Source organism: Siphateles boraxobius, unplaced genomic scaffold, assembly GCF_051911475.1.
Source record: "Siphateles boraxobius isolate OS27281-9 unplaced genomic scaffold, OSU_SipBor_1 29, whole genome shotgun sequence".
In the NCBI taxonomy this organism is placed as follows: domain Eukaryota; kingdom Metazoa; phylum Chordata; class Actinopteri; order Cypriniformes; family Leuciscidae; genus Siphateles; species Siphateles boraxobius.
In genome coordinates, this window is record NW_027508908.1 from 21,132,808 (window position 1) to 21,158,936 (window position 26,129).

The 26,129-nt window shown below is 39.2% G+C and overlaps 2 protein-coding genes across 6 annotated transcripts in view; both read right to left on the reverse strand.

Annotated features, from left to right (window-relative positions):
* tm9sf2 (transmembrane 9 superfamily member 2) overlaps positions 1–10,362 on the reverse strand; it is a 31,275-nt gene extending 20,913 nt beyond the window's left edge. The window contains exons 1-3 of the mRNA XM_077246892.1: positions 10,010–10,362; positions 8,653–8,720; positions 6,950–7,043 (exon numbers count right to left, since the gene is read on the reverse strand). Coding sequence (XP_077103007.1) covers positions 6,950–7,043; positions 8,653–8,720; positions 10,010–10,165 — 318 coding nt within the window. The 5' untranslated portion in view covers positions 10,166–10,362. The remainder of the gene's footprint in view (positions 1–6,949; positions 7,044–8,652; positions 8,721–10,009) is intronic.
* Positions 10,363–10,627: 265 nt separating this feature from the next.
* The window catches only part of zc3h13 (zinc finger CCCH-type containing 13), a 29,770-nt gene continuing 14,268 nt past the window's right edge, over positions 10,628–26,129 (reverse strand). For 2 of the 5 annotated variants that reach the window (XM_077246866.1, XM_077246868.1), the window contains exons 14-21: positions 20,475–20,994; positions 19,158–19,267; positions 17,782–19,020; positions 15,722–16,288; positions 15,485–15,628; positions 14,706–14,906; positions 14,375–14,538; positions 10,628–11,291 (exon numbers count right to left, since the gene is read on the reverse strand). In XM_077246866.1, coding sequence (XP_077102981.1) covers positions 11,115–11,291; positions 14,375–14,538; positions 14,706–14,906; positions 15,485–15,628; positions 15,722–16,288; positions 17,782–19,020; positions 19,158–19,267; positions 20,475–20,994 — 3,122 coding nt within the window. In that variant the 3' untranslated portion in view covers positions 10,628–11,114. The remainder of the gene's footprint in view (positions 11,292–14,374; positions 14,539–14,705; positions 14,907–15,484; positions 15,629–15,721; positions 16,289–17,781; positions 19,021–19,157; positions 19,268–20,474; positions 20,995–26,129) is intronic. The other 3 variants (XM_077246870.1, XM_077246867.1, XM_077246869.1) reach the window with 3 other exon arrangements.

The following is a 26,129-nucleotide window of genomic DNA, read 5'->3' on the forward strand; positions in this document are numbered from 1 at the left end:
ATACACGCTGCTCTTGTTAAAATAGGTCTATTTTCTCTGGGCTCGCTCAGAGAATCATGCACTTAAAACGTGTTCAGTGCAATTTGCGAATCTCTCCTCTTCCCCAACTAACAATTTTAGGTTATAAGAACGTTTTCATAACGTTCCCATTAAGTTATAAAAACGTTAACGTTATTTCTGAATGTTCTAGGAACATTCAAAATGTCCAGTTTTTTAGACTTTGTATTAACGTTATTTCTTGGTTATATGAACTGTATTCAAAACGTTATAAGAACATTCAATTCCCCCGTTATATAAACGTTGTATTAAGGTTCTTGCTTGGTTATAAGAACATCATTCAAACGTCATTAGAACGTACAATTCTCCCGTTATATTAACGTTGTATTAACGTTATTTCCTGGTTATAAGAACGTTAAGAAATAACAATTTTAGGTTATACTGGGCGCTATTCTATTCTACAATATTCACTAATGACAGTAAAATAGACCATCCTAAGTCAATTTACTGCAGTAATTCCTCTCTCAACCAGTAGAAAATGCTTCGAACACCTGATTATGCATGAAAAAAACCCCGCAATAAACCGGAAAACCGGCATAATTTTGAAAAAAACGTGATATAAATTTTTGGTCAAACCGCCAAGTTAGTCCTGATGTTGCAAGGTTGGTTTTCCGCCTAGGAACGCTGGGGGGAGCGGGGAAAGTCACTATTTTCACCGGAACAGGTTATTAAACCATCCAAATGATTTCTAAACGGTTTTATCAAGTTGAAATAGTTGCCGAATGCCCCTTTAAGGGAAATTTCTACCACAATTTCCACTCGCTGAAGACTGAGCGTTGAGAGTTTTGCTCTCCGTCAAACGATCTGTTAGTCAAACTCTAGTCAGGCCAATCACAACAAACAATAAAATGTGAACCAGCGCTTCTGCCCCGGTATTGAGAGATAATAACATACAGTACGTTTCAGTTACGATGGTTCCAGTGGCCTTAATACATTCACAGCTTTTCAAAATGTCACAAAGCGTTTTGAGATGGTTTTGAACGAAATATTGAAGATTATAATCAAGTATTTTGGCATACCAAGCCGAGTGGCACTACACATTATTCTAAAATCGGGTTTTATTCTGGCAGTTAGAGTTGAACACGGCGACGCGTTCACTTGAATTTATTTTTTTCGCTTCTCTTTCATATGGAGAGTGTCGGATAGCCAGCCTGATGATACGATTTTATCTTAAAGAGCAAGTTCCTTTCAGGATAAATCTTTCAATGTGTCCAAATGTAGACCCTATATCTTATTAAATTAGCTGTATTTAAATGTTTTTTTTTTGTTCAATCCAGTTGTTTCAACTGATTTTGTAGAGTTTTAGAATGTTTGAGCAGTGTGTATGATTGTCAACAATATGGCATTATCTAAACATGAACTGTTGACGGAACGCAATCATGCCAACTAAACGAATGTAAGTGAGCAGGATATACAGAGCTCTTTAATTCGCAATCAACCTAGTTTTATTGTAAGGTGAATTCAGCAAGGCATTCTGTTTCTTTTAAGCAACAAAGGCTAAATAATTTGTTACGTTTTTTTTTTTGTCATTGGTGACACGCAGCGACATACCGTTTTATTAGCTGCATGATGTGTTTCTATCCTGAAACATTTAATATCGAGACCTGGCGCGTGCAGTGTGGGAGACAAAAGAAACTTGAGATCCAGCGCGTATGCGAGAGAGAGGCAAAGAAAAACACTTGTTCTTAATTTATGTTGCTTTCTACTATTTTCATTTTGTACTGATTTAATTGTCAATGTCAATTTTATTTCTATAGCACTATTAATCACAACCGTGGTTGTCCAATGTGCTGCACAATGGTAACAGAACAAGGCAAGAACAATATATAGTTAAAAACAATAAAAAACACAATACAATACAACTTCCTCATTGATTATATGCCAAAGTAAACAAATGCGTTTTTAGCATAGATTTAAAAACAGACAGTGAAGATGCAGAGCGAATACAGAGAGGCAGAGCATTCCAGAGCCTGGGGGCAGCTACTGAGAAGGCCCGGTCACCCCTGCATTTCAGCTTCGACTTCGGAACGCATAACAGTCTCTGGTTGGACGACCGGAGGGATAGAACTGGGCGATATTCAGTTAATAAGTCCGATAGGTAGGAAGGGGCCAGACCGTTTAATGATTTAAAAACCAAAAGTAGTATTTTAAAATTCACCCGATAACACACAGGCAGCCAGTGCAAAGAACGTAATACGGGCGTGATATGGTCCCGTTTTTTGGTACTGGTTAAAAGTCTGGCGGCCGCATTTTGTACTATCTGCAACCGGGATAAAGCTGACTGGCTGATCCCAAGATAAAGTGAGTTGCAGTAATCCAATCTCGAAGTAATAAAAGCATGAATTAATTTTCCAAAATTATTTCTTGACAGAATTGGTTTTACTTTTACTAGTAGTCGAAGCTGAAAGAAGCATGATTTGACCACTGTATTTATGTGTTTGTCAAATTTCAGCCCATCATCGAAGACAACCCCAAGATTTTTGACCCAAGGCTTAACAAACGGGGATAACTCACCCAAGTATATTTTTGGTATACTAGGACAATCTGAAGGACTAAAAACTATTATTTCAGTTTCACTTTCATTAAAATTAAGAAAGTTTAAAGACAACCAGGCCTTAACATCAGGCAAACAGGTCATAAGTGCCTCCAAACCATTTGAACTCTGTTTTAATGCCAAATAGATTTGAGTATCATCTGCATATCAGTGAAACAACAAACCATGCTTCCTAAAAATAGAACCCAATGGGAGCATATATAATGTAAAAAGAAAAGGTGCTAAGATGGAACCCTGAGGGACACCACATGATAGATGAGCTGCCTCAGAAGAATGTTCACCCATATTAACTTTAAAACTTCGATTACAAAGGTATGATTTAAACCATTCAAGAGCACTTCCTTTTATGCCAACACAGTGCTCCAAGCGAGCAAGAAGGACAGCATGGTCCACTGTGTCGAACGCAGCGCTCAAGTCCAGGAGCATAAGCACAGCATAGTCCCCAGAGTCGCCAGTTAGTAAAATATCATTTAAAACCTTCAAAAGTGCAGTCTCTGTTGAGTGATGTTTTCTAAAACCTGATTGAAAGATCTCGAATATATTATTTTCATCTAAGAAACTCTGCAATTGTTTAAGAACTATTTTCTCAAGGATCTTTGTAACAAAAGACAAATTCGAAATGGGCCTATAATTATCTAAAACAGTAGGGTCCAGATTCGGTCTTTTAAGCAAAGGGTGAACTATGGCATGTTTTAACACATCTGGTACCGAACTAGTTTCAATACAACGGTTTATCATAGTCCCAAAGTAGGGACCTACTACATCAAAAACTTGTTTCAGGAAATATGGAGGCATAGCATCAATGGAAGAGCCTGATGGCTTTAACTGGCACATTATTTCTTGAAGTTGTATAAAAGAGATAGGTTCAAACCGACTGAACTCTGCAATACAAACAGAGTGAATGGATGGATCAAAAGCAGGGGGAGATATCCCCAATGTGATATCATTAACCTTATTTATAAAAAATTTAAGAAAATCGTTACACACTGAATGTGAGACAACCGGAAACTCAGAGACGGGTGGATTTACAACAGTGTTGAAAACAGTGAAAAGAGTTTTGGGTCTATGATAATTACTATTAATAAGTTCTGTGAAATACCTAGTTTTCGCTCCTTTCACTGCCTTCTGAAATTTGGATAAGGAATCACTTAATATTTCAAAAGAAATTTGGAGCCTGTCCTTTTTCCACTTGCGTTCCGCTCGTCTACAGCTCTGCTTCAACGAGCGAATATGATCATCAATCCAGGGCTCTGATCTTGGTTTGATTTTTAAGGTCTTTACAGGAGCCACTGCATCCAAGACATTTATAAATGTGGAGTTAAGTTTGAGTAGGAGCTCCTCTGCTCTCAGATCATACTGACAGACATTCACAGATTGAATAGCATCACAGAAGGCTAAAGAAAAGGATTTGCTTGTAGATGAGGTAATTAATCGAGATTTACGGACATATTTCGAGGTTTTAGAGTAATTTGGTACACAGGGAACAGAAAACATAACAGCTTTATGGTCAGAAAACCCATTTTCAACTACCTCAAGATCATAGAGAGAACAACCATATGATATCACAAGGTCAAGTGTATGTCCCAACTGATGAGTAGGGACATTCACATGCTGTTTGAGATCAAATACATTCAACAAAGTAGTAAATTCTTTAATTAATGAGTCCGTTGTGTAACACACATGAATGTTAAAATCGCCAAGAATTAACAATTTATCATATTTGGGTACAACTTCCCCAAAAAGTCTGCAAACTCATTTAAAAAGTTTTTGTTGTGCTTAGGAGGGTGGTAAATCAGAGCAATAAAAAGCGGGCCATTCAGTTCTAACGTTAATGTAAACAACTGCAGCTCAAAACTCCGATATTCATAGAGCATGGTTTGGCAACAGGAAAATGTGTCTTTAAAAATAGAGACCAGACCTACACCGGGGCCCGTTTTACGAGGTGAATTAAAAAACAGACAATTTTGAGGTAAAAGTTCAGACAACGGACTTAAGTCCCCAGTAGTAAGCCAACTTTCAGTAATAAATAAAAAATCAAGTTCACGGGAGGAGAAGAAGTCATTAACAATAAGAGTCTTGTTTACTACTGATCTGGCATTTAGTAACGCCATCTTCAGCTGAGGTGGATTCTCAGTCGACTCCTGCCGAACCCGAGAAAATCGTCTAAGATTGCTCGAACAAAGTCCAGCACGGTAGATTCGGGGCAAGCCGTAGACAGGGAATGGAGCAGCCGCAGCCGAGGTCACTGAAGTATTCCATTCATATACTGGATCCAGAGAGTGCCAGCGGATGGAGAAATTGCCTGTTAAACCCTTCACAGGGAGATCCAAATAGAGACACGACTCTCGCTGTTGAGCCAGGAAATGCTTCAGTATAACGGCAAAGCCACCCCGTCTTCCGCGTTTTCTCCTACGCCTCTTCCCCGGTAGCGAACACGGCCAGCGACGCAGGTAGTCAGGTATCGACATCAGAAAAGGAGATGAGTAAGATGAGCCATTTCGCGCTTGATATAGCAGTTTGTTTGTAATTGGTTGCAAACTTAGAAGAGTTAATTTGTCATATACCAATATCGAGGAAGAACATTGAGTAAAATACGAAATAAAACGGAGTAAAACAAACAAACTAGCGACTAGACCATGAGTCCGACGGCAAGCCACAAACAACGGCGCCATCTTGTTCACACAGACATACTTGTGTCAGTAATTGTAGCCTACACAGCAAAGCTGATATTTCTGTGGCAATACAAATTTAAAATGTCGGAAGAATAAGATTCTATATTTCTCATTTTTCCTCGCAAAGGGAAAAAACACTCCATCCAAACCTTTTTCAAATAAATAAACAAACTGTCTTGACTCTTTATTTAAACCTTGAAATGTATGAAAGGGTTATAATTTCATTGGTTTTTATATTTAAAGCAATACTACTTAGTCTATAATTTTTGTAGCCAAGTCAACAAATGTTAAGAGTCTTTTTCTGAGTTGTTTAATGTAGGCCTATGGATCTGTTTTGAAAAATGTATTTCGTTGCTATGGGTATCACTGTCAGTCATTTCAATTTCGTGAACGATTCACAAAGCAATAATTTAGCAGATTAAAGAAGAGCTTTTTCTGGTGCGATGGGCTGACTATCTTCCTTCAACAGCACCTTCGGGTTTTGACCTCTGTGCAGTGAAACAGATGCTCTGCTGGAATCTAGCAAATTGATGTTGTAATGTGCCATTAATAATTAAACAAAACGTTTGACATTAATAAACTGTTACCTATCTAAGCATCAAGAACGGTAAAACATTAACGCTGTTGGTCAACATCGGTTAAAAGCATGTAGGCTTCAATTTTATCATCTAAACGCCTATTAATAAAAATGACAGACAATGAATAACAAAGCTCCGAAAAGTGTTTCGAATCAATAAATGCACATTTCAAAAGTTTTTATTTTCAACAAATATTAAACTAGAGACAGAATAAAGAAATCTGTTCATAAAGCAGAGTTTCGAACTCGGAAACCTTGAAGCCCCGCGAGGCACATGTTGAAGCGTTGACCACACAGCTATCGTCTGAATGCTAAACATCTTGCGCTCATTCAAAGCCTTATTGATTTAACTTTTTTTTTCACAATGTTTTATGCTGAAATGTTTTCATTATTTATAAAATAAGCCTATTTAATTCTTAAAATAATAAAGAATGCTAAAACAGAACTGATGCCGACTAACATCGGTTAGCAAGTCCTGACAATGTTTAAATTATTAAACTATCATTTTGTTCAGGCCTAATTTATTTCACCGTTATTTTAATTTGTTAGTAGATTTATTAACTAATAACAAAGTATAATAGCCTACCTATTATATAGACGAATAACCTGAGATTAGCCTATAGAAAAACTGGGCACACATTGTTAACGATTAATGATTAAGAAGTCGTTTAACTAAAATGTTTCACTTGAATTTATCTGCTACCAGTTCTCAACGAGCCGCGGCAAATTACGCAATAGAGAATAAACTGACGCTTTTCAAAGTCTGTGATTGTAGCGCCTCTGAGCGGTAAAAGGCAGCAACCCAACACACACCCCAATTTTACAGCTGCGGGAACAGCGGCTGTATAACAGAAACATATATATTTTATTTATATATATATATATATATATATTTAATTATATAATAGTATATCAGTCTGGCGAGTAACCAAAAAAACTCCTAGCCAATGGCGATTCTATTGCCAAGATGTGCATAGAGGGTTGGATTTGCTTCTGACACACGCTTTTATCCCAAGTGACTTAAGTTCCACTTAAGGTAAACATTTCATGATGTTGGTGTTGCTAGTATAGGAAAGCTGTGTTATATACCTTATATGGAGACGGCTCAATTCTTTCTCCAAACAGCACCTGACCCAAGTTCTCAGATGGACGCTTCTCTGCCTCTTCAGCACAAAAATCAAACCTGAAAGATTAAAAATAATTAAGTATAAAACTTTCTGGACACAATTAACTATCAAAATAAACCATACACAACAATGTGTTTTAAATAGCAGTCATAACATTACAAAATCTACCACTTGACAATATGTTCAGTATAACTGGTTAGGTTTCAGATATGCTTCCTTACTGGACTTCTAAGATGGATTTCTTGTTAAATAATTAATCAGGTGATACGTTTAAACTGAGTGAAAAATGTTTCGCCTGTCAATATTAGGCCAAGTTGGCCTATTCTCTACACAGTTGACTATTGGATGGGTGTGGCCATTTTATATGGATTCAAATTCTTAGTGAACAACTTTATTCACTATGTGTAGTTATAAAGTGTATGCCCGGGAAACAAATAATTTAACTGACATTGACCCAAACATTAAAACATTCATGTAGCTACAGAGTATTTTTTTTCATCATCGTAAGATCTATTGTATCACAGTAACAAAAAGGATATGTGCAGTTTGCAACAAAGATGTTTCTGTAACATCAAGTGCTTCTCTCTGTGCATAATATTACATTTTCTTTATAACTCTTGATTTTGAGGCCTTGGCTCGGTATAGTTAACCCGAAAAATGACAATTCTCTCATTATTTACTCACCCCCATGTCATGCCAAACCTGTAAGACTTTCTTTCTTCTGTGGAATGGTTTTAACCATTCAATGGAAGCCAATAACTGTAAGTAACTGTTTGGTTACCGAGATATTTCAAAATATCTTCTTTCCTTAAGCAGAACCTATTTTTGCTGTTAAGTGTATTTTATTAAAAGAAAGCCGTCACATGTGTACTCATGTTAATTCAGACAGAACAACCTCAGGCGTTTGAGCAGACAGTGAGTGCAAGGCTGATTAATAGTGCAGAGCATATGCCATATTGAATGTCTTGTGAGGAAAAGCAAGACATTTTTGCCTCCATTCGATTATACAGCAGTGGTTTGACTGAAAGGCCTCTGTGTTGTTAACATAACAGCACTCCCTCCTCAGCCTGCAGACAGTCTGAGCATGAATTTCTACATTCTCCTCCCCTCCCTGTCCAGCGTCTCTCTAGAGTTTCGCATCACACCATTTCTTCCTTTTCAGGTTTTCCTCAGCTTTGTAAAAGTCCAATGCAAAATGAGTTACTCATGCAAAAACTGTGAGTACTAACTGGTTAACCATGCAAAAAGCACAGCAAATTTTGTGCAAAGCCATGCTGAAAGTGAGATTTCTTCAGTGTTGTCCATGAACTAAAATTAAAACTGTTAAAATTAGTTTACATTATTTAAAATGAAGCTGAAACAAACTCAAATATAAATATTAGATGAAAAACAAGCTTTCAATTTTTTTTTTAAATTAGAAACACTGCCTTGGGAACCAACTAAAATAACAATTTAAACTAATACAATTATTAAAAGTAAAACTGATATAAAGAAATAAAGCTAAACAGAAATATTTAAAAACAAAACTGAATAAAAAAAAACAAAAGCACATAAAATTACTTAAAATGAAATATGAAAATATAAATATAAAAGTTGATTATTAATAAATACTATAACAGTAGAACACTATCCATCACTAACAAAAATGACAAATGTTTTACTCACGCTGTGTATTCATAGGGCAAAACAGACTCCACAGAATCCAGCCTGTTCACAAACAGCTCAATGGATGACTGTTGAAAAGAGAAGCAGTAATTAAGGTTAAGGCAATGTCCTCAGTATTTTCTTCTTTCCGTAAGGTGTCACAGTTTGAAATTGATATTATTTAATTTTATTTGACATGCAAGTATGCTATATTCCTGTCATGTGATGGCATCTGTACAAAAACACATAAATTATTAGAATAAAGGGTTTAGAAAAAAACAATTACCATGTGAACCATAGTTCCCACCAAAATGTTACTACAGTAAAAACACATTCATATAGGATCTCCTTGTGTAAAAAGGGTTTCAATGTCTTTTATTTTCTTGATGATGATGGTGTCATCACCATTTTATTGTAACGTATTGTATGATATTGTAGGATAAAAACATGAAGTTTAGCAACTATAATATTTGGATTGAAACTATGGCTGCCTACTACAATAACCATAGTTACTTATTAAAGAAATGCATTTAGCAATCAAATTGTTCACCGAGTATAATGAACGACCCCCACACAAGAATATGGAAGGAGAAAAACTTCTCACACCTGTTGAACAAGTTTCAATGTGGACATCACCAATGAGACCTGCTATTCCCCCACCCCTCATTAAACACATTGCATTACATAATTCAAAATTAAGATAATGAAAATGACGTCACGCCACCATCTTTAACTAGTTAATGGGATTCATCCAATTCATTATCATGCTTATGAAGTTCATTTTAATTATCATTAATTATTGTGTGCACTCACACTTCTGCTCTATTTCAGGAAATATTCTGGTTTACTTCAAAATTCTGCGGTGGTAGAACGGAGTAATTCACTCAGAAAATTAAAACCATGTCTTTATCACCATAAGTTACATTAAAAGTGAACTGAGGCTGTCAGTTACTCACATTCTTCCAAATGGCTCATTTTGTGCTCCATGTAAAATACATTTAAAAAGAAACCACAGTGTGGGTACAAACTTCGGCTGATTAAATGAATACGGAATTGTCATTATTTAAGATTCCTTTAGAGTCTCTGTTTGAGAAAAACACACGAGAATGATCGGAACCTCGTATCTCGCAGGCCTTAACGTTACAGACTCATCGGCGAAGAAAGTCAGTTTCATGGCAGTAGAAAGTTTGCAAAAGCGGTGAAGCGAGCAGGTTTAGCTCTTATCTTTATAAAGGCAATAGCGTTTCCACAACTAACACACATCAATAGCCTATCGAGCTTGCATCACGCAGTATAGAGACTCCGTTAGAGAGAAATACGACATACATTTGACCGAAATCATTTATTGTGCTTTATATATATATATATATATATTTACCTTGCAGTCTGGTACATCGCTGTTTTTTCCGTTAGCGCCCTCCTCACAGAAGCTGACCGGGGCCAAACCAGGAAGATAGAAACTCAACGCGTCCCGCAGCGACCCGCACACAAAAAGCAACAATAAGACAACACGAACACGGTGGAACACGACCATTTTGCTTTGACCGACTAGTTAAGGATTCGGTAGATGTATTTACATGCGTAAAATGTAGATATGTGTGTCAAAATTCAGACATTGGTGATTACTAAGCACAAGAGCTAACGAGACTGCTGCCTGCGTAGCAGCATCTGACTCCTCAGACACGTCATCCGTTACGAACTGCATGATGGGATAACGGAGGACTCCAATGCGGAAGAGAAAGAAGTCATCGCATAAAAATCATGTCAGAAAATGACGTGCTCTGTAAATTAGATATTGGAATGTTTCATTTAGACCTTAGTTTTAATATCACGAATAATACAAGCCGATATTTTAATACACCCATTTCTTAATATTTACTACCAATATAATGTATGGGATATAAACTATTCTATGTCACTCTGTAATAATATTTTATAGTCGCATAACAGATAGCACTTTAAAGCAAGGTTGATACAAGCGTCACAAAACAAAACATTTTCTTGAATCATCTTTTAATAAAACAATGAACCACTGAGAACAAGAGTGCTGAAACAGAGACTGATCACAAAAATGTTTCAAAACAAACAAGGGGAACAAAAGTTAGATGCACATAACAAATACGGTCATTTTATTGTACATCTTCAGTACCCATTGTATATCTCACAAACAATCAGCAACCGTTGTTCACATATCTGACATTACAAAAAAACTTCTCTAAAACAATTGTAAATGACAAAATTCTTATGCAGTACACAGTTTTCACTTCTGCTTCAAAGTTCAAGGGTTCATGAAACCTTAGACAGCATCTCCACAGGCTAGTATTTCCAGTCTCTATGGTTCTGTGGTTCCTTTGAGGTTTAGGGCAGCAATCATCCATCAGAACTGATTTAAAAGCAGTTTCAGTGTGTTACAATAATGGTTGATAGTATGGGTTAACAGCGATCTGTTATCAGTTTTTTCAGACGGTACTCACTGAGCATGCTCAGGAGACGCACAGCTCTGCTGGTGTGCTGAGCGGTTGGGCTGCAGAGGTTGAATCAGTCTTCTCCTGTCCACTCGACTGGCTGGAAGCCATTTTCTTTTTGAAGAGACGCAAACTCAGTTGCACAAGTTCATTGTCCACCACTGGAGCACTGGTGTAGATCTGCTTGGTTGTGCCCTACACGAGGAATACAGAAGCATTAAACCAAACACTGAATCATGTACACCTTTATTAAGGTAATGATTAGCAACACTTCACTGATACATTCCACACAAATAGCACCCCTCACAAGATGAGATTTATATAAGGTTTTTTGTTGTTGAAAGAAATGCATACCTTTATTAAGTGTTTATAATATTGATCAAAAGTGACGGTCAAGACTATCAAATAAATGCTTTTGAACTTTATATTTATTTAAAAAAATCCTGAAAAATATTTAGCACAGTGATGTTCCTTGAGCATCAAATCAGCATATCAGAATGATTTCTGAAGGATCATGTGACACTGAACACTGGAGTAATGATGCTAAAAATTCAGCTTTTCCATCACAGGAATAAATTACATTGTAAAACACATTAAAATGAAAAACAGTTATATTAAATTGTAATAATATTTCACAACGTTACGATTTTTTACTGTATTTGAGCAAATCAATGCAGCTTTAAAGGAGAACTCCGGGCAATTTTTAAGTTAATCTTGATCGTTAGACCTTTGTGAGTACTGACTATAGAAAAAAAAAAACGAACCGGATTGGTGATTGCTACGCGGAGCTGCGACCGCGAATGCCCAGAGCTCCCACCCAGCTGAAACGGCAGCTATGGGGGCATGGACATAAAGAGCGTTTTTGAGCCTCTTAACAGACACAAAATGCAATTAAAATGTCTGTCCAACATGAACAGGGACCCTACATGTGAACAAGATGCGTTTAGCAACTTAGCCATTGTTTCAACTCACCTAAATAGTATTTTAGACGGCAAGCTGTAGTCTCGCGCTGCAGTCCCGTGCTGTAGCCGGAAAAGGTAAACAATGTCCAGGTGGGAGGAGCGTTGATCATGTGCGACGAGTTATGATCAGAGTTGCTTACAAGTGAAGAAGAAATGGTTCGTGTTTGTGCCTTTCCGAATTGTGGCAACCGAATGCGAAAATATAAGAGTTTAAATTTTCACCGTCTTCCTTTCCATGACCTTGAGATTCTGCAGTTTGTGGCTAGTTGTACTTCAACTTGATGTGCAAACTCCCGTAGAAGTACTACGCGCTAAAGATTACCGCATTTGCAGTGAACACTTTGACAAGGATGACTACACACACTCAACACAGCGGGGCCGTTTGAAGAAAAATGCCATTCCATGTACGAAGACTCGTCGCACATGATCAACGCTCCTCCCACCTGGACATTGTTTACCTTTTCCGGCTACAGCACGGGACTGCAGCGCGAGACTACAGCTTGCCGTCTAAAAGACTATTTAGGTGAGTTGAAACAATGGCTAAGTTGCTAAACGCATCTTGTTCACATGTAGGGTCCCTGTTCATGTTGGACAGACATTTTAATTGCATTTTGTGTCTGTTAATAGGCTCAAAAACGCTCTTTATGTCGATGCCCCCATAGCTGCCGTTTTAGCTGGGTGGGAGCTCTGGGCATTCGCGGTCGCAGCTCCGCGTAGCAATCACCAATCCGGTTCGTTTTTTTTCTATAGTCAGTACTCACAAAGGTCTAACGATCAAGATTAACTTAAAAATTGCCCGGAGTTCTCCTTTAATGAGAATAAGTGACTTCTTTCAAAAACATCTTACCGACCCCAAACTTTTAAACTGCAGTGCTTGCATATACGTTACTTTGTGTTATACAGTCTTTTTATCTCATCACGTTAAATTTAGACTGAAAGCTTGGGTAAAATGGAGTTTGTCTGATAATTCTTTGCAGCTGATGTAAAATAAGTCTCTGATGTCCCCAGAGTGTGTGGGGAATTTTGAGCTGAAACCTCACATACAGATCATTTTTTATAGCATGTTAAAATTGTCACTTTTTGAGGATGAGCAAAAACACGCCGTTTTTGTTTGTGTCCCTTTAAATGCAAATGAGTTGCTGCTACCAGCCACATTTCAAGAAGAGGGCAGAGCTTCAAGAGCTCATGCAACAAACAAATAGGATAATCTCATGCACTGAAATGTCAGCGGTGTTCAGTTCGAACTGGAGTCGGACAATAATGCCTACAGAGCCAGAGAATATATGCTGTATGGAGATAGAACAGGAATAGTTTAGTAGAATTACGGTTATAACTTAAGTGGTCATCTTGCTTTTATCCACTACAAGCCTGTTGTAGCGGACCCCGTCCGAATGACGGCCAAAACTTTACTGATGAGTTTTATTAAGTTTATTGTACATCACACAAAAGATGAACCGTCTGTTATCACTACAGAAAATGACTGTAAGAGCTGAATAAACACAGTACGAGAAGTGCACATTAAAGTCTTATCCATAAACTCTCTCTCTCCCATCAACATGCACAGCAAATTACACAAAACCACTCGTGACAACTAACAGTAAACAAATATATACAGACTGTATGCCTTTCCGTGGGGTGTTTAATAAACTGGTAAACTTTATATCCGCAAAACAACTCTGATGAACTGTAAATAAAGTGCGTGCGTGCTGTCCCTTTCATTACTGCTGTGATGCTCTGATGTCAGGAGTGAATGACGACTGCTATGTTCACTTAAATCCAACAACAAAACACCCGAGTTGCTTAAGACATTCTTGTCTACAGCTGCTCCGGCGTCGAAACAATGGTGGACTGTATCAGCTCACTCAGGATGGGTCTATTCTAAAATTGCAGTATCAGTCAACAGTCGTGGGAGGGGCTTGTGCAAAAGTACGTCAAATTGTTCTGAGCCAGTGCTTATGATTTATGGGGATTTTAAAAAAAGCACTGGGTGGATTTTTATCATATAGGGTGGTTGTGAACATACACTGCCAACACATTTATGCTCAAACACCATGTAAAAGTGAATTTTGCATAATAGGTGCCCTTCAAAAGTGGTGTAGGAAACACCAGATGAAAGTTTTTATATTTACTCTTCAGTATTTAAATGATAAATATATTTAATAAAATATAATTGTAATTTCTCTCAATTCTTTCTTTGATACCTTGAAAATCCTGACTAGGTAGATAGTTCCAGAATAAAGCTCACTTTCTCAATACAGTTTCAGAAAGCCAAAGTTTTACAAAAGAGGTGCCCCCAATTAAAGATCATAAGAGCACCTTGTCATTTTTCAGGAGCTGTCTACGTATGGCAATGTCTCGGCGAGCACACAGCGCCTTGCAGCAAGGGCCCAGGCTCCTCAGTAGGTTGGCCCTCTCCATTCGTCTGTTGTATGCAGCCATGTTCAGAGCACCAAGATCATGCTCTAAGAGTTTATCAGCATCTATGGATTCATATTTTGAGATTCAAGTCACTTGTTATATACCCAAATTTGTATAACTACAATTGATTACCACAAAAAATATTTTAAATACAATACATCTGCTATCAGTAGAACTTAATTTATATTAAAACTGGAGCATTCATTGAAATGTAGATTTGCACATTCACCTTTAGGGTTTTCCAACTCTCTGGAGCACACTTCTTTAACTCTGGCAAGGAGCTGAGGCCCAGCTAAGCGTCTGGACACTCCTGCTCTGAGGAGCACAGCCCCTGGGGTGAACCGCAGCAGCGCTGCCCCGGGAGTTCTGGGCTCCTGTTTTTGCTTGGGCATCAAACTGGACCAATCTACATCAATCACATCCAAAGGCCCTGAAACAGAACATGCAATTGGTATATTAAAAACAGTTTGAATGTGGGATAGAAGATTTTTGAGATGGTCATTACATAGTTTCTGCTCATGGCTTTGTCAGTGTATTAGTCTGTGAAATAGGAATCTGGGTATACTTTTAAATCTTTTGTTTTTCTTAATTTATTTAATCAACTGTTCAAATTGAAAAAGTTACGTGTGGCCAGATGTGATGTATTGTTTTTTGCTAGAATGTCCACATTCGTTGTTATATAGACACAATGCAAACTTGCATGTTTTGCATTCAATCATATTTTTCACTATGGTAGGTGTTTCTCAACTGGTGGGTCGCGGAGTCTGCAGTGAAGGAAGATGTTTTGAAGAATGTCGGTAACCTAACAGTTGATTGACCCCATTGACATCCATAGTATTTTTCCCCACTATGGAAGTCAATGGGGTCCATCAACTGTCTGGTTACTGACATTCTTTAAAATATCTTCCTTTGTGTTCAGCAGAAGAAAGAAATTCATACAGGTTTGAAACAACTTGAAACAAAATTTTCATTTTCAAGTTAACTATTCCTTTAAGTGGTGTTGCGTACCAGAAATCTTTTCTTCTTCTTGTTGGTCATCCCTCTTCTGACTGTCTGCCAGAATTTCATCCAGTTCATCATCACTGATTGGCTCATATTCCTCACCACCTGACACCACAGACTGCACATCTTCCCCTTTTCCATCCTCTTCTTCTGAATGAACAAACACACATACATTAGGTAAAATTGAACAATCTTCTTATACATCAGACTATAGTTTGATAAATAGTGGTGGGGGAGACGAACCATCAAGACTATCCATTTTCTCCAATTCAGATGTTTCCCCTTGCAGATGTAAATTGTCGGCTGGTTTATCTACATCCATGAGGGCTTCTCTGGGTATCAAAGGTTCATACTCTCCCCTCTCCATCTTAATTTCACCCCTGCTCTTTGGTTCCCGGTGAGCTTGAAGGTCAAACGGAACCATCCTTTCCCTTTCACGCTCACGTTCCCTTTCACCACGCTCACGATCCATTCGCTCATGTGCCAGCAGCCCTTCAGGTAAGAGTCGTTCCCTATCACGCATCTCCCGCAAGTCTCTCTCTCTCATTGGATCCCGGTTGCCACGGAGGAGGGGCTCTCTGCCCCGCCCACCCCACTCACGAGGTTCAGGTTCCCAATCTCTCTGTTGGGTTTGTTGATTTTGCAGCTGACGGTGATCCTTTTTCTCACGCTCTCGATCCAACTGTTCACGATCTCGTTCCCGCTCTCGGTCACGTTCACGGCTGTCGTAGGAGCCGGCTCTGGAGCGAGCCTGACGCTCAGACTCTGGTGAACTACGACGAGAACTGTGACTCCGAGAGTCCTGCCGGTCTGTGCAAGCAGATAAAAGTTTAAATGTTATAGAGAATTCAAAACCTCAACATTAAAAAATGTACAATAACAACTGTTTAGGTATTCTTTCACAAATAATTTTTTGTTAGTTTTGAATCTTGCCATTTTTATTAATGCATATAGTCTACAAGTACATTCTTCACACAATAAGCATGTTCAATCGGTTCCTGTGGTAACTTACAACATGACCTGCTTGTGATAGCGAGTGAAAATACCCTGCATCTAATGCCAAATCACTAAATACTGAGAATGAAATGAGGCTGATTTTCCTCATGTAGTATATTACAGGGCTTGACATTAACTTTTTGAGGCACTTGTCCTTCGGACAAGTAAATTTATGTTTCACTTGTCCATGCACAAAAATCACTTGTCCGGGTAAAGATTTATAATTTTATCTAGGGCTGCACGATTTGGGGACAATGTCATATTCCTATTATTGAGATCAATATTGCGGTTGTGATATGCGATTGCGATATAATAAACAAATGGTTTCATGAGTCAACTTGTTTGGTTCTAAACCAAATGCACACACAGATTAGTGATAATTCTGAAATTAGCAATAACAACTAAATGATTGATAACACCTATAATGATCAATAAGCCATTGATGTTTGGATAAAAATGAACTGTCTAACAGGTAGGACATATACAGAAATTAAATAAAGTTATCAAACAGTCTGCGCAGCATAAATTATAAATTATATATAGACTACTCCTTATTAAAGCTACACAAGTTCTTTAGTCAAGAGCAGTGAGTAATTTTCTCTGTTCCCTTTGTTCTTTCATTAACTTTACTGACAGAACACTTTATTGGTAGCTGGCCCTTTAAGAGCACCCGCTGTGGACAGAGACGCGGATCTCACACGCGCTTCATTCTCTCACGAGTCACAACTCTTTATGTCCATCATAAGACTGCTCTTTTGTTATGAGGATACTCGACAAATGACATTTTGGCTTAATTGTGTGTGTTGATGTTCGTTCAAGCGCGAAAGAGAACTGTATTCTGGCGCGCGGTCTGTGCATGCGCATCATACTGGTGCGCGTCTTTCTGCGAGTCACATTCAGGACATTCACAGGCCATTCACATTCAGGACATGTCTTCGTTTCAAATCTGTAAAATTAAATCTGTAAAATAGACGTAACGAGTGGCACATAACGTGAAGTAACATGGCATTTTATTTTGTTTGAAATTTAACTTGTCCGGTCGGACAACTAATTTTCTCTTCTACTTGTCCTACAAAAAATCCACTTGTCCCGGACAAGCGGACAAGCCTTAATGTCGAGCCCTGAATATTCAACATATTGTTTTGATCGCCTGTCAATGTTCCCACACAGGCACTCAAACACTAGTTTCCTTTATTTTTTGGTTAAACTTAATGTGAGATTCTAAACAATTCCCACCCCAAAATATATTTTTCAACAAACATACAATGAAGAATACTAAGAAACTCAAATCTTCTGAGGAGTCTCACCTGAGGAAGTACTCCGACTGGGTTCTCCTCTCCGAAGCTGATCAATCCTCGACTTCCTCTCTCCTCCCATCTGTTCACTGACTGCTGCTCTCTCCCTCTCTCGTTCCCTCTCCCTTTCCCGTTCTCTGTCTCTCTCTCGGGAATTGCCACCTTGGAGAAGTCCTCTGCGGGGCCTAAGCCCCTGAGGGCCTTCATCCCGGTGAGCAGACTCATTGGAGGGCGAGCGTAGTCTCCGCGAAGACGCACGGCTTTGGTTGCTGCCCATGCTACTGCTACGCTGCTGCTGCATGTCTGCTTGCTGCGGTTTACGCAGCATGTGTTGTGGCAGTAACGGTTGTAAAGGAAGAGACTGTATCAGCATCGGAGGGTCAGGGAGCAGCGGGGCGATTGGGGGGTCCGTACGGTCCCAGATCCCACCACGTGCACCCCTTCTGGGGAGACGCTCTGAGGGAAGCAGCCTCTCCGGAGGCCTATCGGATGGCAGGGAGGCAGAGGAGCTCTCGCCTCGCTCCGGTACGTCTTCATCAGACCAGTCACTGAAGTTGGCTTCCAGTTTAGCTGGGAAAGAACTCTGTCCAGCCATTAAAGCCCTCTGGGAGGGAAGGTCATCCTTGTTGATTGGTGGGGGTGTACGTGGGCCTCGTCGTCTCTTGCTGACAGGGGGTTGGGCTACCAGCTCATCCTCAGAAACATCCGACTCGGGACCCCGTGACCGCTTGCGCTTCCTTTCTAAGGCTTTCTTCTTGGGTATCTTGCGAGGCGAGAGGAGAGCCTGGGGGGCTTCGGCCACAGTGGAGGAGGGCGGGGGCTCAGGGTTACTACGGTCTCCTTCTCCAGATGCCCCTTGCTCCTCTTTACGGTTCTTCTTCAGATTTTTCTTCTGAGATTTAGTCTTTTTCTTGCCCTCCTCATGAACTACTGGTAAAGGGTCTCTCTCCTCCATGGGAGGAGGAGTGAGGGTGGCAGAAGGGAGGTCCCTCTGCTCTTTTACCCTCCTGGAGTCAGAGATGACCGTAGCAGAAACGTCTGGAGCTTGTTCTCCACGTCGCTCTGCTCCTCTTCCTGCTCCTCTCTCACCACGGGAATCTATCTCCTCGTGTCGGCCACGGCCTTCTTTTTTATCGCCACGCCGCTCTTCATCCTTCCAGCGATTGGGTTTTTCATCAGTAAAGGAGCGCACAGGTGAGCGAGCGGTCTCCTGAGGACGAACCACTTGACTCAGCAGTCGGTGCTTTTCGCCTGAAACAAAACCATACATTTTATGTGCAAATATTCAGCATATGTGCACAATACACCTATGAGCCAGGTTATGCTAAGTGCATGTTTTCACTAAGGGGTGAAAACATAACCTTGCACTTGCTCAGTTGAAGTCTTACCTTTCTCCTCAGTGCTGTTGTAACCGTCACTGTCTGCAGGGCTAACCTCTCGCCCTCTTTTAGGAGATGGCCGTGGACTGGGAGTGTTCTCAGCACGATGTCTCTTACGGCTGCAAACAAACAGAAGGGCAAACAGTATTTAAAAAACCTGAGAAATTCTACTTTTGTGCACTACTGTAAAATGTTAAATGTTTTTGAAAGGTGTCTTATGCTAAGTAAAGCTGCATTTATTTGATCAGAGATACAGAAAAGTAAAATAATATTGTAAAATATTACAATTTAAAATAACTTTTTATTTTAATACATTTTAAAAGGTAATTTATTCCATGGCAAAGCTACATTTTCAGCATCATTACTTACAGTCTCATGGTCTATCAGAAATCATTCTAATTTTCTGATTTGGTTCTCAGCAAATATTTAATATTATTATCAATGTTGAAAACAGTTGTGCTGATTAGCCTAATATTTTTCGTGGAAACCATGATACACTAAACCCTGACTTAGGATTGCAGGAAAGAAAAAGAAAAAAAAATACAGAATTTATTTGAAACAATTTAATGCATCTTTTTTTGAGTGTGTTACTTAGTATTTCTTACTGACCCCAAATGTTTGAGCAGTTGTGCAAGTGTACAGTCATCAGTATCCCAAAATATACTGCTTTATTAGAGAACTTCTGAGCTTCTAGGTGTATAAGAGTAAATTATGTCTGTGTTCACCATAATATTAAATTAATACTGAAGAAGTCTGCAAAATAAGTTTTTCTATTTACATAGCCAAACATTAAAGTTTCAAGATGGTGCAAATTAGTTTTGGACTTAAAAGATGATTAATAGGAATGCATGATATTTTGATATAATATACTGGCTTTTGTTAGAGATATTTAAATTTACTGGAATCAGTTGATATTGGATGCATATATCTGATACTGGATATTTTAAACGGATAATTTCCTGTATATTTACATTTAAATGGATGGTTTACAACACCTTTAATTGATTCCAAAGGCCATTTTTCACAATGATGTGATGTCAATTCAGTTGTAGAACTTTAGTTTTTAATTTATGTAGATAAAGAAACATTTTAATTTTATATGGCCAATAAGATGAAGAATAATTATTGGCTAATCTTCATTAGAAAGAAAATGGTGTTACCTTAGTATGATAAAAGACACTATAAAATGATTTTAAAAAGAACCACCCGCATGTAGTTATGAACAACGAAGTGTTAAACATTTTAGCAGCCATGCAGTAATATTTACTCAATACAAGTATTCCAGAGTTTGTCCTTAAATGTGACCAATAACACTACAGCACTTACGTGTTCTTTCTCTCTTCATGAGCATCTCGGGCAGAGCGGTCGTCTCGTGGCTCATCTCTTCTGTCCCGCCTTTCTTCCCTCCCTTTCTCTCTCTCCTCCCACTCCCTCTGCCTTTCCCTCTCTCTTAGCTCCCTCTCCCGTTCCCTCTCCTTTCTTTCTCGCTCCCTTTCTCTCTCTCGCTCCTCTCGCTCTCTTTCCCGCTCCTCCCTCTCTCTTTCCCGCTCCCTTTCCCTCTCCTCCCTCTCCCTCTCTCGTTCTCTTTCCTTCTCTCTCTCCCGCTCCCTCTCCCTGACTTGCTCACGTTCCCTTTCAGCCTCTCTTTCCCGCTCTTTCTCCCTCTCTCTCTCCTTCTCTCTTTCCCGTTCCCTCTCTCTTTCTCTTTCCCTGTCCTTCTCTCTGTCACGGGTGCGGTCGTCTCGTCTATCATCCCCTCGATCGTTCCTTCGATCATCTCTCCTTTCTTCACGTTCAAGGTCCTCACCGCGGCTCTGCTGGCGGCCAGGAGAGGGGGCTCTTTGTTCTGTTGAACAAAGACAAATTTCCATCAACACCACAAAAAGTTGCTCTCCGATGTTAAATGGTAACTAAACCCTAAAACAACTTTTTTTAGTAAATGATCATTAAGACTATGGCTTTATTAATGCTGTTCAGTGATTCGAGTACATTTTTTGACATTTGGGTATAAAGTGTTTTAATTCTACAATATATGGTGTAAAAAAAGTCTGAGTGCTGCCCTCTTCAGGTTGAACGGTGGCTACTGCAGTTGAATTTTCCTATTGAATGTTGTGGCACTGCGTGAGTCATAAGAGGGCACCAGCTCACCACGCCCTTGCCTACAGAGAGACGCGGGTCTCAGGTGCACGCCCCCCTTCCGCAGGGCTCTGCCCACTTTTCCAGCATTTTTTCAGAAATTGCCAGTGGGTGGAGTCAGGCTCTGACCAGGGGTTGAGTTACGCTTTAAAAGAATAGTTCACAAACTTATGCACTTAATTCAAAGTTTTCAGAAGTGAAATTTAAATTTCGTCCTGTTCCTTACATTGAACTTCAGAAAATGTGAACTATCGCAAGCAAGTCACACTGAATACTTTATGGTGCTTTGTGTTGCTTTTTTGCACTTGACAGACAAACTTACACTAACCATTAAGAGCCACTACATTCTACAACATCAATTCATCAACTAACCATTAAGAGCCACTACATTCTATATGTTGTCACTTCTTCTTGAGTCTCTCGCTCTTTGTCTGACTCTGTTTTAACATTAAAGGCAGAACAGTTTCTGTCATTTTAGGGCCCTTTGACACCTACCTAGGGATGCAGCGATTACCGGATTTCACAATTAACCGCGCTTTAAAACGTCACGGTTAATTAATCGTAAAGACTATGCTACACCGAGTGTTCTGCACGGAACGGAACTTTTGCACCAAACGAAAACAAGGTTACACCAGCGGTGCACCAGCTTAATGCCGTGCTCGTCAACCACTATGGCAGGGGGACTAGCAGCGACGCTCTATTTCCACCGAAAAAACACCTTAAGGGCCTGTTCACAGATCGCGTCTTTTGCGCGCTCAAGTTCGTTATTTCAAATGTAAGCGTGCGGCATGCGCGCTCATAAGGGAAGCGGCGCGCTCGTTTTTTCCAAGCGCGTGCGCGCCGCATCGAGATAAAAACATCTCTACTTTTCAAAATGCCGCAAGCGCACCTTAGGTCAAGTGACAAGAACCAACACAGCAACGACAGACGCCTCCGGAGCGCAACCGCCCTAGCGCTTTGGAAAAAGGAGAACGTGGCGTGCAACTTTTAGCTTTCAGTGCAACGTAAAAAAACAACAACCAAAAAACAGCGGAATGTTTTGGTTACCCAAGTCTGTGGAAAACAGAATGTGACGTGCTCTCAAGAGTTTCAGTCAGTGAACATTTAACTTAATATCCTATTGCTTTCTCCTGTAAATGTTAGGCTTTGTAGTTTTAATATGCCCGGTGTAAAACACTAACATAAGATCAGGGCCGTGTAGACTTCTAGGACTACCAATTAACTGCATTTCAGTTATTAATAACACTACATGAGAGATGTTCTCAGTTTCTTTCTATAATTTTTACTTAAACTTCAAACAAACAAACCAAAATAATGAGATTATAATAGATGATTTTCTAAAGGCACATGTAAAATTTGGATTAATAATTTAAAAAAAGAGTATTAAAATAAGTACAATAATATTGGAGTGCATAACATGTGGACTATATTTGTTTTCTTTTAAAAGAAATACATAGTTAATATTTAGCTTACATTTAATTCAATAGAGCCAAATACTTTGTTTATTCTTATTTTCATTGGGATTTATTATCCCTTTATTTGTTTTTAAGTCAAATACCAACAAGATATTGTTTTCATGTTATCAAGTTTTCTACCTCAGGTTGAAAATAAATTTAGAACAAACTAAACACTTAATCATTTTGTGATCTATTTCAATCAAAGAGCCCTGCAGCCATTGACTTAATTTGTTATTTTAAAAGAAAAATGCTGGATGTTTACAAAGCACTTCTCTTTAATTCCAAAGGAAGAGATTGATTATCGTTTGTCATTTTATAATTTTGTACTGTGTTGTGGCAAATAACACATGAAAATCTAGTGTTGAGTGTTCATGTGATATTATACATATAGTGTTGTGAAATAAATTGATGCATAATAATCGTGATAATCGTTAAATCGTGATTATTTCTCAGACAATAATCGTACTTCCAAAATCTTTAATCGTTGCATCCCTACACCTACCTTGTTTGGTCCGGACATACGGACCTTTCCGTTTGGTCCGAATCAAAATTACAGGTGTGAAACCAACCCCGGACCATGGTCCGGACCAAACAAAGGAAATTTGGTCCGACGAAAAGAGGTAGTCTCGGTCCGGATCAAACTGAACAAAGGTTTGGTTCGTTTCTAGTGTGAAAGCATTTCTGTATGGTTTCGGACTTTCAGACCTTTTACAGGAAGTTCCGTTGGTTCCCGCATAGCCGAAAAAACAGAAGGTGGCAGGAAAAATGAGCCGTGGTAGCACATGGGGAGAGGAGGAGACGAGGTTTTTAATTAAAGTATCATGGTCTGATGACATCAGACCATTTCCCCTCTTTTCCTGCCGGCGACGATAAAATGTTCGCATGACGAGGACGTTCATTTGGCGAATTTGAACTAGCCTTGTGTATAGTTATAGTATAAAAATAACAATACAGTTGCAACGATATGCGTCTGTTCATTCATGTTGTCAAAGTTACCTGCCGAATTGACAACACGCTGCCCACATAGATGATGACGACGGGACGCAAGTATGTCACGTAAAGTTCTTTAGTGCGCTCGCATAATTGCAGTGTGAACCAAACCAAAACTTTCTGAAAGTATAAAATGTATCAAAGCGTGAACTTTGGTTCGGACCTTGGTGCGGACTTTCAGGTGTGAAAACGCCCTTAGAGTGTCTGCGTGAGGTAATCGCAGCTGCTACACACAAGCTCTTGAAACCCCGCCCTCTGAGGCAGCTCATTTGCATTTAAAGGGCCAGGCACAAAACGGTGCGTTTTTGCTAACCCTCAAAAAGTGACAACTTTAACATGCTATATAAAAATATCTGTGGGGTATTTTGTGCTAAAACTTCACACACACACTCTGGGGACATCAGAGATTTATTTTACATCTTGTGAAAAGGGCATTTTACCAACCCTTTAAATAAAAAGACTGTATGAATAAAGCGTGTGTTTGGACAGTTTTTAAATTTTCGAGAATATCCAGACTGGAACAAGCCTATGGACTTATCTATTTGCACAATTTAAAACACAGTATTGCATTAAACAATTAGTTGTCAAAATAAATTTCAAACTTTTAAACACTGTATAGTAGGGGTGTAACGATTCACTCGTTTTCTCGATGCATCGATTACAAATCCTGACGACGCATATGCAACGATCTTGAAAAGTGTATTTTTGAATAGTGAATCGTTGATTTCGGTCAATAATCGATTTTAAAATGCTAAGATTCAGCGATTCAGTGCTTTAAAAAATATAAAGATTCAATTACTACATGCGCAAAGCAATGGAGACATAGTTTGCCGTCTTTCGCGCCCACACAGCTCTCCTTCACAGACGGCGCTGCACTCTGTACCGCCTTTCACTGGATTAGGCTCGCGCTCCGTCAGTAGCTCTCCTTGACTTATTTTTGAGCAGCCCACATTTGAGCTCTCCTCAGGACGGCCACTACTATTCACATGAGCAGATGACAGCTCTCTATAGAGACTAGGGATGGCGAAAACTAAACATTTTCTTGACCGACCACCGAGCCCCATTAGCCGGTTGAAACCGGTTAACCGATTAGTTTAAAATATGCCACGCTATTTGAAAAAACAGCCATTTCGAGCCGCGCCTGCAATTTCGCAACTCTGTCGCATCTCTCTCTGCCTCCCGCTCACACACACACACTGCCCCGGCGCCGCACTTCCCCTCACGTCACTTTTTTAAAATCGCAAACGCGGGGCCGAGGAGCTTGTATGTAATCGGAGGACAAATGGCTCCTTAGTTTCGAAATGGTTTGGGTACAAGGTGATCGCGTTGAAAATAAAGGCGTTGGTCTAGCGTTAGAAGCTCATTTGAAACGTTGCAGCGTCTCATTTAAGAAAATGACAGCTCCGAAGAGACTCCGATTAGTTTGAGGTAACGTTAGTGCTAACAATGATAAAGAAAGATGATAATAATAATAATAATATCCTTTATTTTATAAAGCGCCTTTAAAAGCAGCTTCTCAAAGCGCTGTACACACAGTAAACAATTGTTAAAAGCAAAACACATCAACAGGTAAATGCAAGTTTAAAAAAGTATGTCTTAAGTTGACCTTTAAAAGTGGCATAAGTCTGGGCTTCTCTAAGTTCAAGAGGCAGAGAATTCCAAAGGACAGGTGCATAGAAGGAAAAAGCCCTGTCACCCATAGATTTTAAGCGAGTTTTAGGAACCACCAGCATGCTCGATTGTGAGGAGCGCAATCTGCGATTCGGAGTGTAGGGGAGCAACAGTTCAGATAGATAATTTGGAGCCAGGCCGTGCAAGGACTTATATGTAAGCATCATAATCTTAAAATCGACTCGGAACCTAACTGGGAGCCAATGCAAGGATTCCAAAACCGGAGTGATATGGTTGCATATTCTGCACCCAGTTAAGATCCTAGCAGCAGAATTTTGTACACGTTGAAGCTTGTGTAGTGTAGATTTAGAAACTCCGGCTAAAAGAGCGTTACAATAGTCAATCCGAGAGACGACGAAGGAATTTATCAGCTTTTCAGCTACAGGAAAAGTTAACATAGGCCGCAATCTAGCGATGTTTCTAAGATGACATAAGAATGAAATTTAACTTAATTTTGTAAAAATGAATGTACGAAGGAAACTGCTGAAATAACTACAACATTAACATGATTAATACTGCATTGCATATAATTTGTGCTGGTCAATAGTCTAAAATTAAGAAACCCCTAGAAAACAGTAAATTAAAAATTAAAAAACACTAACATCGGAACATTGTACATTTAAGATAGGCTACTTAAATTATTATTTCAATATCCAAATATGATACTAAATCTCACAGAAAAAAAGGGCTTTATTTGAGAAGTGCTGTCTTTGCATTTGAACAATGC